The 19,262-nt window shown below is 41.7% G+C and overlaps 1 protein-coding gene across 2 annotated transcripts in view; it reads right to left on the reverse strand.

Moving 5' to 3' along the window:
• The window catches only part of LOC137544399 (pancreatic secretory granule membrane major glycoprotein GP2-like), a 100,978-nt gene that overhangs the window by 45,911 nt on the left and 35,805 nt on the right, over positions 1–19,262 (reverse strand). For both annotated transcript variants that reach the window (XM_068265467.1, XM_068265466.1), the window contains exons 2-3: positions 3,661–3,687; positions 899–1,075 (exon numbers count right to left, since the gene is read on the reverse strand). In XM_068265467.1, the coding sequence (XP_068121568.1) occupies positions 899–1,075; positions 3,661–3,687 (204 nt within the window). The remainder of the gene's footprint in view (positions 1–898; positions 1,076–3,660; positions 3,688–19,262) is intronic.

Genomic DNA, 19,262 nt, shown 5'->3' on the forward strand with positions numbered 1-19,262 from the left:
TCAGGGTTGGCTTCAAGATAGAAACAAACAAAATGGAAAATCCTAAGAAGGATTTATTTTCTCTTTTGTTACTATAGAAAAACCACTAAAATCAAAATGTGAACAGTGCAAAACATATGTTATGTAGGTAAAGCAAGTATTTATCTATTTATATACTATATGTGTACCGTATATAATATAGCTGACCGCCTCCACTTTAAGGATGTGTATTTGTATGTGCATTATCCCCTGATGAAGGGTTTAGAGCTGAAACCCGGGTGTTGGGAATGCCTGTTTTTTATATTATTATAATAAACAAGAAATTATCCTGTGAGTATAACCTTGGAGTGTGCATTGTTAAGTTTTAGTGTAGTCAGCACTACAATGTATACTCTTCCTCTCCCCTCCTCCATGCCCACAATTGGTCAGCCTGCCCTGCCAGTGGTGTAGGTGAAAGTGAGAGGGAGCATTGGAGTGAACCACACGCTGACAGAGCCAGCTGATTGGGACTGATAGGATGCACTGCTGACACACGGTGAGGAGGGAGCAACCAAAGGAGACTGTTATTTCATATCTCTGAACATCTTCCAAAAACGAGGACTCTCCTGCCAAAGCAGCAGCTCAGGAGTGGTAAGAGAGACACATGTCTTGCTGTTTAACGAGCGCCAGGAACTTTTTGTTGTTCATCAATGCTTGGGAAGGGAGTGAATTTTTTTAAAGATAAAAATGAAAGATCAAGAGCTTAACAAATGTTCAACAGGCATTGGACCGCAGGGCACCAGCACATGTATTTATTAAATAGTGTATGTGAATAAAAAATTGCAGTATTTTAATTTTATAAATCATCCCTTTATATACTGTATATGCAATTCACAATGCATAGTGTCAGTGAGTGGTCATGTTTAGCTCATTTACTTACTTGAACAGCATATGTTATCCGCGTCCCAGTATAATCCGTTGGGGCAGCACACTTCATAGGGCACTGTTAAACACTCAGTCGTTGGGATACATAAAGTCACTTCATCACCGCAGAAGCAGTGATTGTCAGAAGTGCATGAACCACCACATGTACCACATATTGGAGGGTTACTACCAGCTGTATAGAGAGGAATAAAACACTGCTAATCAGATATAATGTAATAGGAAATACATGGTGAATAAATCACTGTATAATGAATCAATCATCTCCTTAAAACATGCACTTTTCAAGTAAAATATCGAGTCTGAATATGAATTGTTATTCTGGTGGAGAAGCCTAACCTCTGCATATTTAGGTGCTGCTTCATTTCCAGGTCATTGTTATGTGCAATCTTACCCACAGTTCCTTCTTCAATAAACGATAACTTCATACACTTTACAAAATCAGAATACCTGCTCATTGTATTTCTTTTTGTGGGGTAAGGGTGGGTGGTAAGAAAAATGTTAATACCTTAACTGCCATCAACCACTATCAACGTGTATTACTGTGATTGTTATGCTATGTATTCATATTTATTTAAATTGCCCATTTGAACTAAAGGAAATGAACGAGCTGGTAAAAAGGAATTCAGTACGTTTATGCCCTATTTGTCATCAAATACCAAATTTGTCATCAGTACGGACAAGCGCATACACAGATGAGAGCGTGGCCAAGGGAAAGAACATATTCAACAATATGTTCAGAGGAACCCAGCACTGAAAAGGAGGGTTCAAGGAAGATTAGGGGTTGCCTCTGGACTAACCAGAGGCTTTTTGCTCCTTAGGTAAGTATTTATCATTTATCTTGTAATGCGCTTCATAGACTTTAATGTACAATATTGTGTGAAGGCTTAGATAACCTAAGAAGTATCAGGTCAAACTTGATGGACGGATGTCTTTTTTCAATCAAACTATTTTACCACAAAACTCTACATAATAAAGTATGTATAAATGCTTAGTCAACAATATTTTAATTATAGTCAACAATTAAACATAATGACTAGAAAGATTTCTGCATATGCTAGGTTATATTATTGCATCATCAATAATACGACCCGCCACAAAACGTAAACAAAACTAATGCAATAATTAAAAGGTTAAATTATTAATTTGTCTAGATTACTTTTAAAGTCAAAGGAATCAACCACACACAGGCTAAAGAAGTGTTCAAAATGACCATGTTTGCTAAAGCTGATACAAATTCACTTGGTGATCACCTGATCACTTGGTGGGCACCTACGCAATAAGATTATGCCTTTATTTGCTTGCAATGTATGGGCAAGCACTTATAGACTCAAAGCCTTGTACTTATGTATGAGGCATGTCGCAGGGATCGTGAATCAATCCCTCAGGCAACATTGCCGCACCAACACTGTACAGACCCGTCACTAGCCTACATGTTCTGTTGCTATGAGTGGGGGGGGGGCATCTGAGGCTGCTCTACACACGCTAGATTCTTGTCAGAAGTGGTCATTATCGGCCGCCTCGGTCGAGTTTCATCTTGCATGTGTATGATGCTTAACATGTGTTTGTGAAATGAAACCCAGGTCATATGATTAGATTACTGTAGACAAACCTAGCTTAACACTATTTACCCCCTAAAGTCCTGTACACACCCCTAACTTAAGTCGACTGAGGCAGCTGATAGCGACCGCCTCAGCCAATAATCAGGCGTGTGTGCGGCAGCCCCCAACCCACACTCGATATGTCAGACAGATCTACTCACCCCCAGTGATGCCGCATCCCCCGGCGATCCCATTGCCTGCATGCACCGCTCGTCGTCCCTTCGCATAGCAACACAGTGCGTCATCAGCTACACAGCTGACACGCGTGTGTACAGCCCAGCCCGGCGATGTCAAAGGTGTGTATGCACCTAAGGAATGCTAAGACACCTATACCCTAACCTAACTTCCCTTGATTCTGCAAACACTTCAAATGTTGATGCTTATCCATCAGCAGGGAGTCTGCTGACGCACTGTGAACTGAAAGAGTATATGAAGGTACTTCTTCAGGTAAAATTATAAGTGCACTTTGCTTTTGAGTGAACTTATTCTTTAAAGGGAACGTATACTATTTAAAAGGAAATTCCATTGTCTTTATAAAGTTGTCATAACTATTGATGGAGTTTGCACAAGTCTTTTGACAGCTTCATGATATTATATTTCCATTTCACTCTGCAGCCAGCTGGACAGAGACCATCAATTTCTCTCAAGAAAAGCAGAAGGCTGCTTTAAGTGTTCTATCAATTTCTATTGCATCAACAGTTAAGTGTTGGTCCCTATTTTCTGCTATGCTTAAGACTGGTCATTTTATCAGTTAATTCAAACATTATGTTAAAGTTTATGTTTCATTAAAGGACAACTGTAATGAGAGGGATATGGAAGCTGAAAAATATATTTCCTTTTGAACAATACTAGATGCCTGGCTATCCTGCTGATCCTCTGCCTCTAATACGCTTAACCATAGACCCTGAACAAACATGCAGCAGATCAGGTGTTTCTGACATTCTTGTCAGATCTGACTAGATTAGCCACACGCTTGTTTCTGGTGTTATTCAAACACTACTGCAGCCATATAGAACAACAGGGCTGCCAGGCAACTGATTTGTTTAAAAGGAAACAAGTATAGCAGCCTCCATATTATTCTCACTTCTGCTGTCCTTTAACAGAATTTGTGACAGTAGGTAAGCACGCCTATTCTCTGTCCTTCAATGTAAATACTTACAGTAGCATTGAGATTGAGCTTCACCACCTAAAAACAAAAGGAAAAGTTGATAAATACATATAAGAAAATATTAGGCTATCACAGCACAACGCAAGACTTGTTAGTTCACGAAACAGTGCTTTTGAAGAACACAATGCTGTTAAACAGTGCAGTGTTTAGTCACATTTTCATTTTTTTTAATTTTCCATACATAATCAAAATTAGCAGTTAGCAGAATAGTATAGAACCTACATACATATATCCAGGCACATCGCCTCCAGCTAGGACATTAAATAAATTATTAGGGAAAGGGAGGTGCTGAAGGGGGTGTGGCTAGAAACAGCAAAAATCAATTAACCCTTCGCACACTCACATGCAAATGTTCAAACAAATGCATTCACAGATTTACTCATCCAGGCACAACTGTTATCCCTACAGCTAAATTAAAAGCCAGGGTTTTAGTTCACAGAAGAATGCATTCTTAGGCTTAGTCACCTATACTGCGTAGAAGTACCCAGGTAAACATAGGTGTCCTAACTCTGGCCCTGTAACATGCATAGTGCAGACATGCAAACACATTCATTGCATCAAACCTATCAATGGATTAGGAGCACACATCCTAACTTCCTCTCCTGGGAAAGACAGTGCATCTTACCAATCGCACAAGGGAGCTAATGTTATGTGTCCATGTGCACCATGCGCATACACCAGCAGAAGCTGTCTGCATGCTGACAAACATACAGGGGAAGGGGGGAGTGCACCGAATTGGACCCTAGCCACAGGGGTCAATGATAAGAATAAACATACATATATCCAGGCACATCGCCTCCAGCTAGGACATTAAATAAATTATTAGGGAAAGGGAGGTGCTGAAGGGGGTGTGGCTAGAAACAGCAAAAATCAATTAACCCTTCGCACACTCACATGCAAATGTTCAAACAAATGCATTCACAGATTTACTCATCCAGGCACAACTGTTATCCCTACAGCTAAATTAAAAGCCAGGGTTTTAGTTCACAGAAGAATGCATTCTTAGGCTTAGTCACCTATACTGCGTAGAAGTACCCAGGTAAACATAGGTGTCCTAACTCTGGCCCTGTAACATGCATAGTGCAGACATGCAAACACATTCATTGCATCAAACCTATCAATGGATTAGGAGCACACATCCTAACTTCCTCTCCTGGGAAAGACAGTGCATCTTACCAATCGCACAAGGGAGCTAATGTTATGTGTCCATGTGCACCATGCGCATACACCAGCAGAAGCTGTCTGCATGCTGACAAACATACAGGGGAAGGGGGGAGTGCACCGAATTGGACCCTAGCCACAGGGGTCAATGATAAGAATAAACATACATATATCCAGGCACATCGCCTCCAGCTAGGACATTAAATAAATTATTAGGGAAAGGGAGGTGCTGAAGGGGGTGTGGCTAGAAACAGCAAAAATCAATTAACCCTTCGCACACTCACATGCAAATGTTCAAACAAATGCATTCACAGATTTACTCATCCAGGCACAACTGTTATCCCTACAGCTAAATTAAAAGCCAGGGTTTTAGTTCACAGAAGAATGCATTCTTAGGCTTAGTCACCTATACTGCGTAGAAGTACCCAGGTAAACATAGGTGTCCTAACTCTGGCCCTGTAACATGCATAGTGCAGACATGCAAACACATTCATTGCATCAAACCTATCAATGGATTAGGAGCACACATCCTAACTTCCTCTCCTGGGAAAGACAGTGCATCTTACCAATCGCACAAGGGAGCTAATGTTATGTGTCTATGTGCACCATGCGCATACACCAGCAGAAGCTGTCTGCATGCTGACAAACATACAGGGGAAGGGGGGAGTGCACCGAATTGGACCCTAGCCACAGGGGTCAATGATAAGAATAAACATACATATATCCAGGCACATCGCCTCCAGCTAGGACATTAAATAAATTATTAGGGAAAGGGAGGTGCTGAAGGGGGTGTGGCTAGAAACAGCAAAAATCAATTAACCCTTCGCACACTCACATGCAAATGTTCAAACAAATGCATTCACAGATTTACTCATCCAGGCACAACTGTTATCCCTACAGCTAAATTAAAAGCCAGGGTTTTAGTTCACAGAAGAATGCATTCTTAGGCTTAGTCACCTATACTGCGTAGAAGTACCCAGGTAAACATACGTGTCCTAACTCTGGCCCTGTAACATGCATAGTGCAGACATGCAAACACATTCATTGCATCAAACCTATCAATGGATTAGGAGCACACATCCTAACTTCCTCTCCTGGGAAAGACAGTGCATCTTACCAATCGCACAAGGGAGCTAATGTTATGTGTCCATGTGCACCATGCGCATACACCAGCAGAAGCTGTCTGCATGCTGACAAACATACAGGGGAAGGGGGGAGTGCACCGAATTGGACCCTAGCCACAGGGGTCAATGATAAGAATAAACATACATATATCCAGGCACATCGCCTCCAGCTAGGACATTAAATAAATTATTAGGGAAAGGGAGGTGCTGAAGGGGGTGTGGCTAGAAACAGCAAAAATCAATTAACCCTTCGCACACTCACATGCAAATGTTCAAACAAATGCATTCACAGATTTACTCATCCAGGCACAACTGTTATCCCTACAGCTAAATTAAAAGCCAGGGTTTTAGTTCACAGAAGAATGCATTCTTAGGCTTAGTCACCTATACTGCGTAGAAGTACCCAGGTAAACATAGGTGTCCTAACTCTGGCCCTGTAACATGCATAGTGCAGACATGCAAACACATTCATTGCATCAAACCTATCAATGGATTAGGAGCACACATCCTAACTTCCTCTCCTGGGAAAGACAGTGCATCTTACCAATCGCACAAGGGAGCTAATGTTATGTGTCCATGTGCACCATGCGCATACACCAGCAGAAGCTGTCTGCATGCTGACAAACATACAGGGGAAGGGGGGAGTGCACCGAATTGGACCCTAGCCACAGGGGTCAATGATAAGAATAAACATACATATATCCAGGCACATCGCCTCCAGCTAGGACATTAAATAAATTATTAGGGAAAGGGAGGTGCTGAAGGGGGTGTGGCTAGAAACAGCAAAAATCAATTAACCCTTCGCACACTCACATGCAAATGTTCAAACAAATGCATTCACAGATTTACTCATCCAGGCACAACTGTTATCCCTACAGCTAAATTAAAAGCCAGGGTTTTAGTTCACAGAAGAATGCATTCTTAGGCTTAGTCACCTATACTGCGTAGAAGTACCCAGGTAAACATAGGTGTCCTAACTCTGGCCCTGTAACATGCATAGTGCAGACATGCAAACACATTCATTGCATCAAACCTATCAATGGATTAGGAGCACACATCCTAACTTCCTCTCCTGGGAAAGACAGTGCATCTTACCAATCGCACAAGGGAGCTAATGTTATGTGTCCATGTGCACCATGCGCATACACCAGCAGAAGCTGTCTGCATGCTGACAAACATACAGGGGAAGGGGGGAGTGCACCGAATTGGACCCTAGCCACAGGGGTCAATGATAAGAATAAACATACATATATCCAGGCACATCGCCTCCAGCTAGGACATTAAATAAATTATTAGGGAAAGGGAGGTGCTGAAGGGGGTGTGGCTAGAAACAGCAAAAATCAATTAACCCTTCGCACACTCACATGCAAATGTTCAAACAAATGCATTCACAGATTTACTCATCCAGGCACAACTGTTATCCCTACAGCTAAATTAAAAGCCAGGGTTTTAGTTCACAGAAGAATGCATTCTTAGGCTTAGTCACCTATACTGCGTAGAAGTACCCAGGTAAACATAGGTGTCCTAACTCTGGCCCTGTAACATGCATAGTGCAGACATGCAAACACATTCATTGCATCAAACCTATCAATGGATTAGGAGCACACATCCTAACTTCCTCTCCTGGGAAAGACAGTGCATCTTACCAATCGCACAAGGGAGCTAATGTTATGTGTCCATGTGCACCATGCGCATACACCAGCAGAAGCTGTCTGCATGCTGACAAACATACAGGGGAAGGGGGGAGTGCACCGAATTGGACCCTAGCCACAGGGGTCAATGATAAGAATAAACATACATATATCCAGGCACATCGCCTCCAGCTAGGACATTAAATAAATTATTAGGGAAAGGGAGGTGCTGAAGGGGGTGTGGCTAGAAACAGCAAAAATCAATTAACCCTTCGCACACTCACATGCAAATGTTCAAACAAATGCATTCACAGATTTACTCATCCAGGCACAACTGTTATCCCTACAGCTAAATTAAAAGCCAGGGTTTTAGTTCACAGAAGAATGCATTCTTAGGCTTAGTCACCTATACTGCGTAGAAGTACCCAGGTAAACATAGGTGTCCTAACTCTGGCCCTGTAACATGCATAGTGCAGACATGCAAACACATTCATTGCATCAAACCTATCAATGGATTAGGAGCACACATCCTAACTTCCTCTCCTGGGAAAGACAGTGCATCTTACCAATCGCACAAGGGAGCTAATGTTATGTGTCCATGTGCACCATGCGCATACACCAGCAGAAGCTGTCTGCATGCTGACAAACATTGTTTGTCAGCATGCAGTCCCTTGTGCGATTGGTAAGATGCACTGTCTTTCCCAGGAGAGGAAGTTAGGATGTGTGCTCCTAATCCATTGATAGGTTTGATGCAATGAATGTGTTTGCATGTCTGCACTATGCATGTTACAGGGCCAGAGTTAGGACACCTATGTTTACCTGGGTACTTCTACGCAGTATAGGTGACTAAGCCTAAGAATGCATTCTTCTGTGAACTAAAACCCTGGCTTTTAATTTAGCTGTAGGGATAACAGTTGTGCCTGGATGAGTAAATCTGTGAATGCATTTGTTTGAACATTTGCATGTGAGTGTGCGAAGGGTTAATTGATTTTTGCTGTTTCTAGCCACACCCCCTTCAGCACCTCCCTTTCCCTAATAATTTATTTAATGTCCTAGCTGGAGGCGATGTGCCTGGATATATGTATGTTTATTCTTATCATTGACCCCTGTGGCTAGGGTCCAATTCGGTGCACTCCCCCCTTCCCCTGTATGTTTGTCAGCATGCAGACAGCTTCTGCTGGTGTATGCGCATGGTGCACATGGACACATAACATTAGCTCCCTTGTGCGATTGGTAAGATGCACTGTCTTTCCCAGGAGAGGAAGTTAGGATGTGTGCTCCTAATCCATTGATAGGTTTGATGCAATGAATGTGTTTGCATGTCTGCACTATGCATGTTACAGGGCCAGAGTTAGGACACCTATGTTCACCTGGGTACTTCTACGCAGTATAGGTGACTAAGCCTAAGAATGCATTCTTCTGTGAACTAAAACCCTGGCTTTTAATTTAGCTGTAGGGATAACAGTTGTGCCTGGATGAGTAAATCTGTGAATGCATTTGTTTGAACATTTGCATGTGAGTGTGCGAAGGGTTAATTGATTTTTGCTGTTTCTAGCCACACCCCCTTCAGCACCTCCCTTTCCCTAATAATTTATTTAATGTCCTAGCTGGAGGCGATGTGCCTGGATATATGTATGTTTATTCTTATCATTGACCCCTGTGGCTAGGGTCCAATTCGGTGCACTCCCCCCTTCCCCTGTATGTTTGTCAGCATGCAGACAGCTTCTGCTGGTGTATGCGCATGGTGCACATGGACACATAACATTAGCTCCCTTGTGCGATTGGTAAGATGCACTGTCTTTCCCAGGAGAGGAAGTTAGGATGTGTGCTCCTAATCCATTGATAGGTTTGATGCAATGAATGTGTTTGCATGTCTGCACTATGCATGTTACAGGGCCAGAGTTAGGACACCTATGTTTACCTGGGTACTTCTACGCAGTATAGGTGACTAAGCCTAAGAATGCATTCTTCTGTGAACTAAAACCCTGGCTTTTAATTTAGCTGTAGGGATAACAGTTGTGCCTGGATGAGTAAATCTGTGAATGCATTTGTTTGAACATTTGCATGTGAGTGTGCGAAGGGTTAATTGATTTTTGCTGTTTCTAGCCACACCCCCTTCAGCACCTCCCTTTCCCTAATAATTTATTTAATGTCCTAGCTGGAGGCGATGTGCCTGGATATATGTATGTTTATTCTTATCATTGACCCCTGTGGCTAGGGTCCAATTCGGTGCACTCCCCCCTTCCCCTGTATGTTTGTCAGCATGCAGACAGCTTCTGCTGGTGTATGCGCATGGTGCACATGGACACATAACATTAGCTCCCTTGTGCGATTGGTAAGATGCACTGTCTTTCCCAGGAGAGGAAGTTAGGATGTGTGCTCCTAATCCATTGATAGGTTTGATGCAATGAATGTGTTTGCATGTCTGCACTATGCATGTTACAGGGCCAGAGTTAGGACACCTATGTTTACCTGGGTACTTCTACGCAGTATAGGTGACTAAGCCTAAGAATGCATTCTTCTGTGAACTAAAACCCTGGCTTTTAATTTAGCTGTAGGGATAACAGTTGTGCCTGGATGAGTAAATCTGTGAATGCATTTGTTTGAACATTTGCATGTGAGTGTGCGAAGGGTTAATTGATTTTTGCTGTTTCTAGCCACACCCCCTTCAGCACCTCCCTTTCCCTAATAATTTATTTAATGTCCTAGCTGGAGGCGATGTGCCTGGATATATGTATGTTTATTCTTATCATTGACCCCTGTGGCTAGGGTCCAATTCGGTGCACTCCCCCCTTCCCCTGTATGTTTGTCAGCATGCAGACAGCTTCTGCTGGTGTATGCGCATGGTGCACATGGACACATAACATTAGCTCCCTTGTGCGATTGGTAAGATGCACTGTCTTTCCCAGGAGAGGAAGTTAGGATGTGTGCTCCTAATCCATTGATAGGTTTGATGCAATGAATGTGTTTGCATGTCTGCACTATGCATGTTACAGGGCCAGAGTTAGGACACCTATGTTTACCTGGGTACTTCTACGCAGTATAGGTGACTAAGCCTAAGAATGCATTCTTCTGTGAACTAAAACCCTGGCTTTTAATTTAGCTGTAGGGATAACAGTTGTGCCTGGATGAGTAAATCTGTGAATGCATTTGTTTGAACATTTGCATGTGAGTGTGCGAAGGGTTAATTGATTTTTGCTGTTTCTAGCCACACCCCCTTCAGCACCTCCCTTTCCCTAATAATTTATTTAATGTCCTAGCTGGAGGCGATGTGCCTGGATATATGTATGTTTATTCTTATCATTGACCCCTGTGGCTAGGGTCCAATTCGGTGCACTCCCCCCTTCCCCTGTATGTTTGTCAGCATGCAGACAGCTTCTGCTGGTGTATGCGCATGGTGCACATGGACACATAACATTAGCTCCCTTGTGCGATTGGTAAGATGCACTGTCTTTCCCAGGAGAGGAAGTTAGGATGTGTGCTCCTAATCCATTGATAGGTTTGATGCAATGAATGTGTTTGCATGTCTGCACTATGCATGTTACAGGGCCAGAGTTAGGACACCTATGTTTACCTGGGTACTTCTACGCAGTATAGGTGACTAAGCCTAAGAATGCATTCTTCTGTGAACTAAAACCCTGGCTTTTAATTTAGCTGTAGGGATAACAGTTGTGCCTGGATGAGTAAATCTGTGAATGCATTTGTTTGAACATTTGCATGTGAGTGTGCGAAGGGTTAATTGATTTTTGCTGTTTCTAGCCACACCCCCTTCAGCACCTCCCTTTCCCTAATAATTATTTAATGTCCTAGCTGGAGGCGATGTGCCTGGATATATGTATGTTTATTCTTATCATTGACCCCTGTGGCTAGGGTCCAATTCGGTGCACTCCCCCCTTCCCCTGTATGTTTGTCAGCATGCAGACAGCTTCTGCTGGTGTATGCGCATGGTGCACATGGACACATAACATTAGCTCACTTGTGCGATTGGTAAGATGCACTGTCTTTCCCAGGAGAGGAAGTTAGGATGTGTGCTCCTAATCCATTGATAGGTTTGATGCAATGAATGTGTTTGCATGTCTGCACTATGCATGTTACAGGGCCAGAGTTAGGACACCTATGTTTACCTGGGTACTTCTACGCAGTATAGGTGACTAAGCCTAAGAATGCATTCTTCTGTGAACTAAAACCCTGGCTTTTAATTTAGCTGTAGGGATAACAGTTGTGCCTGGATGAGTAAATCTGTGAATGCATTTGTTTGAACATTTGCATGTGAGTGTGCGAAGGGTTAATTGATTTTTGCTGTTTCTAGCCACACCCCCTTCAGCACCTCCCTTTCCCTAATAATTTATTTAATGTCCTAGCTGGAGGCGATGTGCCTGGATATATGTATGTTTATTCTTATCATTGACCCCTGTGGCTAGGGTCCAATTCGGTGCACTCCCCCCTTCCCCTGTATGTTTGTCAGCATGCAGACAGCTTCTGCTGGTGTATGCGCATGGTGCACATGGACACATAACATTAGCTCCCTTGTGCGATTGGTAAGATGCACTGTCTTTCCCAGGAGAGGAAGTTAGGATGTGTGCTCCTAATCCATTGATAGGTTTGATGCAATGAATGTGTTTGCATGTCTGCACTATGCATGTTACAGGGCCAGAGTTAGGACACCTATGTTTACCTGGGTACTTCTACGCAGTATAGGTGACTAAGCCTAAGAATGCATTCTTCTGTGAACTAAAACCCTGGCTTTTAATTTAGCTGTAGGGATAACAGTTGTGCCTGGATGAGTAAATCTGTGAATGCATTTGTTTGAACATTTGCATGTGAGTGTGCGAAGGGTTAATTGATTTTTAATTGATTTTTTTAGTATAGAACCTAGACTTACAAAATAGAAACAAAAGAGGCTGGAGGTTCTTCTACAAATATAAACACAGTTAATAACCCTCAGTGAAGACCCCCCACCATAAATTGAAACTGCATTGAATGACTAACAGGTTGAGGATCTAGCAGCATAAACTTAGTACACAAAAAGAAAATGTTTCATTTTAAATGAAATTGGCTCCTGACCCCCTGATCACCGTGAGCCAATCACAGTGATCAGGAAGTGAAAGCTAAAGAAAAAAGGGGCCAAAGACTCATGGTCCGAAATGAGTTAAGCAAATGTTTGAGGAGTAGGCTACCAAGCTGAAAGACCCATTAACTGAGTCTATAAGGAAAACTGTATCAACCAAGGCAGAAATAAAACCATTAAAATAGGCCATTGTCACTTTGACTAAAAGAATTGAAGAGATAGAATAAGACCTAACCACAATTGCTATCAAGTTATCTGCAGCTATAAACCAACACTCAATGCAATTGCGAGAAATTAGGACCAAAAAAAAAAAAAGACAGCTAACAAAATCGCTCAAGAACAAACAATGTCAAAGTTAGAGAACTGCCCACACAGATCTCTCAAGACAATCTAGGAGCACCGAGTAAGGATAATTAAAAAAAAAGATCTTGGCTCTGTTCAGGATGTACTGTGCGGGGTACACCTATTTAGGCAAAAAGAAAGAATCTTGGTAAAGGCAAGAAAACAGGAGAAAATCATAAACTGATTTTTTTCATTCACATCTCTAGCAGGTCCATCCAGGGAAGATGAATTCTGAAACCCCTAACCGATAGGACCAGAGAAAAGAAACTGGAAATACAGGCTGGGTTTTCCATTGGCATTAATTGTTACACATGAAGATGGTATTTGCATACAATATTACCCCTTGACTGTCTCATTTTTTGCTCTTTAATGGGGAACTGCTTGTGCACCATGTGGCATTAGAGATGGCCAGAACAGTTCTCTGGCAAGCAGTATTCTGCGAACACCGGCTGTTTGCATTTGCGGGGAACAGCAAACATTTGGCGTACTCAATTCGCCCCTATACATTATCATTGAGCTAAACTTTTACCCCTTACCTCACACTCAGCAGACACATGGCAGCCAATCAGCTAGCACCACTTCCTGGACCCCCCACCCCCTATTAAAAACAGTTTCAGTGGCCATATTGGATCAATTCTCTGCTGGCTGCTGACTGTTAGTGAGAGCAGGGACAGACTTGCTGCAGATAGGTAGGGAAAGCATTAGCTAGGCCTGTGTTCTTGTTCCTCACTTGCTGTGAAAGCACTTCAAACAGCCCTATTGAGAGCTAGCACGTCGGTCTCCTGTGTTTTTTGTGTGTGTGACACTCCACAGCCCACTGAAACCCAGAGCTGTGTGCACACTACTGCTGTTGCCTCATTAACCCTCCTGGCGGTCTATTAAAAACTGCCAGGGGGCAACGCAGCAGTTTGTTTTTTTTTAAAATCATGTAGCGAGCCTAGGGCTCGCTACATGATAGCTGCTGTGCCGCAGCATCCCTCCACCCTCTTCGATCGCCTCCGGCAATCAAGCCAGTCCGGAAATCCCATTCTGAACGGGATTTCCATTAGGGCTTCCCCCATCGCCATGGCGACGGGCGGGCTGACGTCACCGACGTCGTGACGTCAAAGGGAGTCCCGATCCACCCCTCAGCGCTGCCTGGCACTGGTTGGCCAGGCACTGCATGGGGTCTGGGGGGGGTGGCGGCGCGGCGGGTAGCGGCGAATCAGTGGGTAGCGGCAGCGATCGGTGTGCACACGCACCTAGCAAAGTGCTAGCTGCGTGTAGCAAAAAAAAAAATTATGCAAATCGGCCCAGCAGGGCCTGAGAAATCCTCCTGTGCGGCTTACCCCGAACCGCCAGGAGGGTTAAGTTACAGGCACAGAACCACTCCAGTGCATTATTATTTCACTGTATTCTGATAGTACGATTACATTTCTCTGTTTGTGAGACTCCACAGCCCACTGACACCCAGAGCTGTGCATAATGTGATTCCTGCCCTTTAGGGATTAAAACCCGACTTTGCGTCAACTCCGTCATTTTTGGTGAGACTTTTGGCATGGATCCCCATCTGGCATACCCTTGTCCAGGTGTTAGACCCCTTAAAACAACGTTTTCATCAATTTTGTGGCCGGAAACAGTCTTTGTAGGTTTTAAAATTCGCCTGCCCATTGAAGTCTATGGCAGTTCGCCAGATTCACCTGTTCACGAACAACTCTATGTTCGTGACATCTCTATGTGGCATATGTGTGTATGTACATCTTTTCAATCACTTAAGAAATGGTGCTAGACAGGGGTGTCCACTTCTCCACTATTATTATATTTAGCAATAGAACCACTTATTTGGGTGGAACAACAAACAGCATATATGAATATAAAAATGTTGGGGTACACAGACGATTTGTTATTAATGATAGATAACAAAGCCAATAAGCCATTAACATCAATAATAAAAAAAATAAAAAGATTTTGGCAGAATTTAGCGCTATATGAAGCTTTAATGTAAAGTATGAAAAAATATAATCTTGGATATAGGATGTAGAGAAGAAGCCAAAAAAAATCAATACCTGCATTTTGTAATTATTGGGAAAATACATCAATAAACTATGAAATTATGCCATCATTTAGAGGATATATGTGAAAATGTTTTAAAAATATGACTAAGGAAGTTTATCCACATCTTCAAAAATATAATAAAGTATGTTCTATTTAATAAGGAGGATTTAAATTATCAAAATGTTTATACTCCCCAAAATATTCTTTATTCAGTGTGCCCCAAAATTCATTCAATTCAACAGAATCTTTAAAATTTTTACTTAAAAAGGGAAAAAAACCTAGGATAGCATACCAAAAATTAACAAATAAAATAGAAAGAGCAGGACTGAACACTCCCGACTTGTACATATGATACCACAGTACACATCTAACAAGCGTTCTAAACTGGAGAAAAGAAAATAATAAAAAGATGAGGGGAAAAATTGAAGTACCAATGTAGTAAAGCTTTTTCCTAGAACCTAGTTACTATAAGGAAATTAATTAGGGACTGTCTGAACCCATTTATTAAAGCAAACATAACACTATTAACCTTTTGTATCAAATCAACAGCGTCAACAAAGGACCCGCATCTCTACCCTTGCACAAATTCCCCAAGGATTGAAAAAGGATTATAATGAGTGAATAAAATAAACCCAGAGGTTAGATTGTATGTATGTTTGAAGCACAAAATAAAAATATTGCACTGTACAACAAAATATGGCCAAATTCAAGTAGAACGTTATGTAAAAAAAATTGAGTTGATACGAGTTGATAAAGTTGATGAGATACGGTATACAGAACTATGAAAAATGGTTGGGTAAGAGAGTTAGTAGACAATATTGATGACCATAATCTGTAAAAACATATGGATTACAAGAAACCCCAGAAATCAAAATTCACAGATTGAAATAGTAAATAGATGGTACCTAACCCCTAACCATAACACCTTTAAAAAACTTGGTCCTGACAACCATGCTGGAGGTGTGGACAAGCTATTTTCATATATTGAGAGAATGTGACAAATTGGCAAATTATTGGTCTAATATACAACGATTTCTACAGATTTCCAACCTGGACACTATTATTAACAGTAAAATAGCTTTTTTTGTATTGCAGATGAAGAAACAGGAGACTATATACACCAAAATCTTACTACAGTAGCCACAATTGTAGGCAAGAAATTAATCACCAAAATTGGAAGAAACCCAATCCACCGCCTATTGTAAACTCGCTTATGGTAGCCACTAATGATCCAATCTTTTTCATCCAATCTTACCAAATCTATGTAGTATAAGGGTAAACAGAGTGAATATACTGAATGGATACTTCAGACAGTTACCTTATATTACATAGAAATGGTAAGATTGGATGAAAAAGATTGGATCATTAGTGGCCACCCTTAGGGCCACAGCTGAATTTTTTTAATTGGAGAGTGGAGAGCTTTAATATTACGTTAGTGGCAAAAAAAGTGGTCTATAACCAAAACAAGCTGAGTGGAACATCATAACACTGCACAAATGAACTAAGAGTCAGTGGCTGCTGTGGAAAGGATAGACACAGGCGTGAAGTCAAACAATATAATTTACTACATAGGTGAAAGACATACTTCAGCTATTACTAGGGCATTGGGACATGTATATCTTAGCATTGGTGTTTCATTTATTACTAGGGCATCGGAATTACCTTCTTTATTTTAGCATTGGTGTTTCAGTTATTACTAGGGCATCGGGTGCTCACCATAATTTTGGCATTGGCATTTCAGCTTTTGTTAGGACATTGGGATACTAATACTGAAGTAAGGTGCTTAATTTTGATATGGTGTTTCAACTATTATATAGTTGAGATACTGCATTATGTTATTATTGGCCATGCTATGGTATTGATATTAGGTGCTTAATTTTACGTTGCTGTTTTAGCTATTATATAGTAGAAATGGCACACCAGGCTACTGATGGCCATGCTCAAGTATTGGAATAGGTAAATTTGGAACTATTTTGACACTTGTTATCGAAATGTTGCACTCGGTAAATTTTGGCCACACTAGAGAATCAGGTTAAAGTACTACATTTTTACATTGCCTTTTCAGTTTTTATGTAGTAGAAATGCTACACCAGTTTACCGTGGGCCATGCCTAAGTATTGGGACTGGCAATTTTAGCATTGCTGTTTTAGTTGTTATATAATTGAAATGCTGCACTAGGAGATTTTTGGCCACACTAGGGTATCAAGATAGGGTGCTGTATCTTGGCACTGGTGTTTCAGCAATTATACAGTATAATGGAAATGCTGCACTAGGTCACTGTTGGCCACAGTAGGGTATTGAGATAGGTAATTTCAACATTGGCGTTTTAGCTATGATATAATATAAAGAGTTGCAGTACAAGGTGATTTTGGCCACACTAGGATATCAGGGTAAGGTGTTTAAAGGGGTTCTTTCGCGAAAAAAGTAGGCAGTTAAAAAATGTGACAGATGACAACAGTTTAACTGCCAAAATAGCAAGATACCAGCCGGCCTCCCTAATCACTTGCACACTATTATGTCAGTTACATTTTGCAACTGTTGTTCAGGAAATGCTGTTGAAAACAAAGAAAGCCCTGAGAATCCCCCTTAAAAAGATGGACTGGCCCAAAACCTGTCATCTGTCACATTTTTTAACTGCCTACTTTTTTCGCGAAAGAACTCCTTTAAGGTGTAATTTTAAAAGCATTTCAACGATTATATAGTAGAAATCCTGTAGTAGATTACACCTATATAATACCTAAGCTGTCCATGCTTAGGTATTTTGATAAGGTGCTTCATTTTTGCATTATATATATTATTATATAGCATTATATATGCCACACTAATTTATTGCTGGTCATGCTCGGGATAGAGTGCTTGACTTTGATCAAGAATTACAGCTATTTTATAGTTTAAATGCAAAAGTGCAATTGATATTATGGAAGATTAGTGAATTAATTAATTAGGAAACTAATGCTGGGAATACATAATGAGGTTTTTTTCGGCAGATTTACTAGCCGATCGATTTTCCGATCACTTTTCCAATCGTTTTTCTGATCAATTTCCATTCACTTCTATGAGAAAATCGATCAGAAAAATGATCAAAATCAGTTTGGAACCTGTTGGAAATTATCTATCGAGCCATCTATCTGCCAACCCCCCCCTCCCCATCATGTATTCCTAGCATTAGGAAGTTAGGGTTAGGTTTCAGGAAGGAGTTAATGTTGGGTGTGGGGGGAGGGGGGGTGCTAGGGTAATTATTAGGAAAGGGTTTACAGTAAGCGGTGAAGTTGGGGTGAGGTGTCAAGAAACAGTGAACATTAGAAAGGAGAGGTTGGGGTTAGGTATCAGAAAGGGTATAACAATAAGGGGGAAGCTTTGGGATTCAGTATTAGAAAGAGGCTAAATGGGGGAAGGGTACAATCAATGAGGGAGAGACAGCTAACTACAGATAAAAATAGCATTGCTAGGCTAATGTAATAGAGCATCATTAAAGGACACCTGAAGTAAGAGGGATAAGTAATCTACCGTATATATTTACTTTTAAACAGGCCTGGCTGCCCTTACCCTCTACCTCTAATACTTTTAGCCATAGACCCTGAACAAGCATGCAGATCAGCTGTTTCTGGCTGAAGTCTGACTGGATTAGTCACATGTTTGTTTCAGGTGTTTGATTCAAAGGCAGACCACAACAGATGCCACAATGATCAGCAGGGCTGTCAGGCAACTGGTATTGTTTAAAGGGACTCAGAGCTCTCCAAAATAAAAATATTTATACATACTTGGGGCTTTCTCCAGCCCCATCCACTTGGATTGCTCCCACACCGCCGTCCTCAGTCTTCTGCAGCATACTGGGTCCCCGCACTTCTGTCAATTGGAGCCAGTCTGACGTAAGGGAAGTGCGCCCTCTATGTATCTCTCCAGTAGCTGCTGGAGAGATATGCAAAGAGTGCACTTCTCCAGCGTAGACTCTAGCCGACTGACAGAAGTGCGGGACCCGGTACCGGAGCTGCAGACATCGGAGGACGGCGGCATGGGAGCGATCCAAGTGGATGGGGCTGGAGGAAGCCCCAGGTATGTTTAAATATTTTTATTTTGGAGAGCTCTGGTACACTTTAAAAAGAAATAAATATGGCAGCCTTCATATCCCTTTCACTTTAGGTGTATTTTAACTCCACTTCACCAATACTTTATTAGCAGAATGTCTCAATGTGCGACTGGATAGTTTAAGCAACCCTAGTGACACTTCACTCC

This window comes from Hyperolius riggenbachi, chromosome 2, assembly GCF_040937935.1.
Source record: "Hyperolius riggenbachi isolate aHypRig1 chromosome 2, aHypRig1.pri, whole genome shotgun sequence".
Taxonomy (NCBI): domain Eukaryota; kingdom Metazoa; phylum Chordata; class Amphibia; order Anura; family Hyperoliidae; genus Hyperolius; species Hyperolius riggenbachi.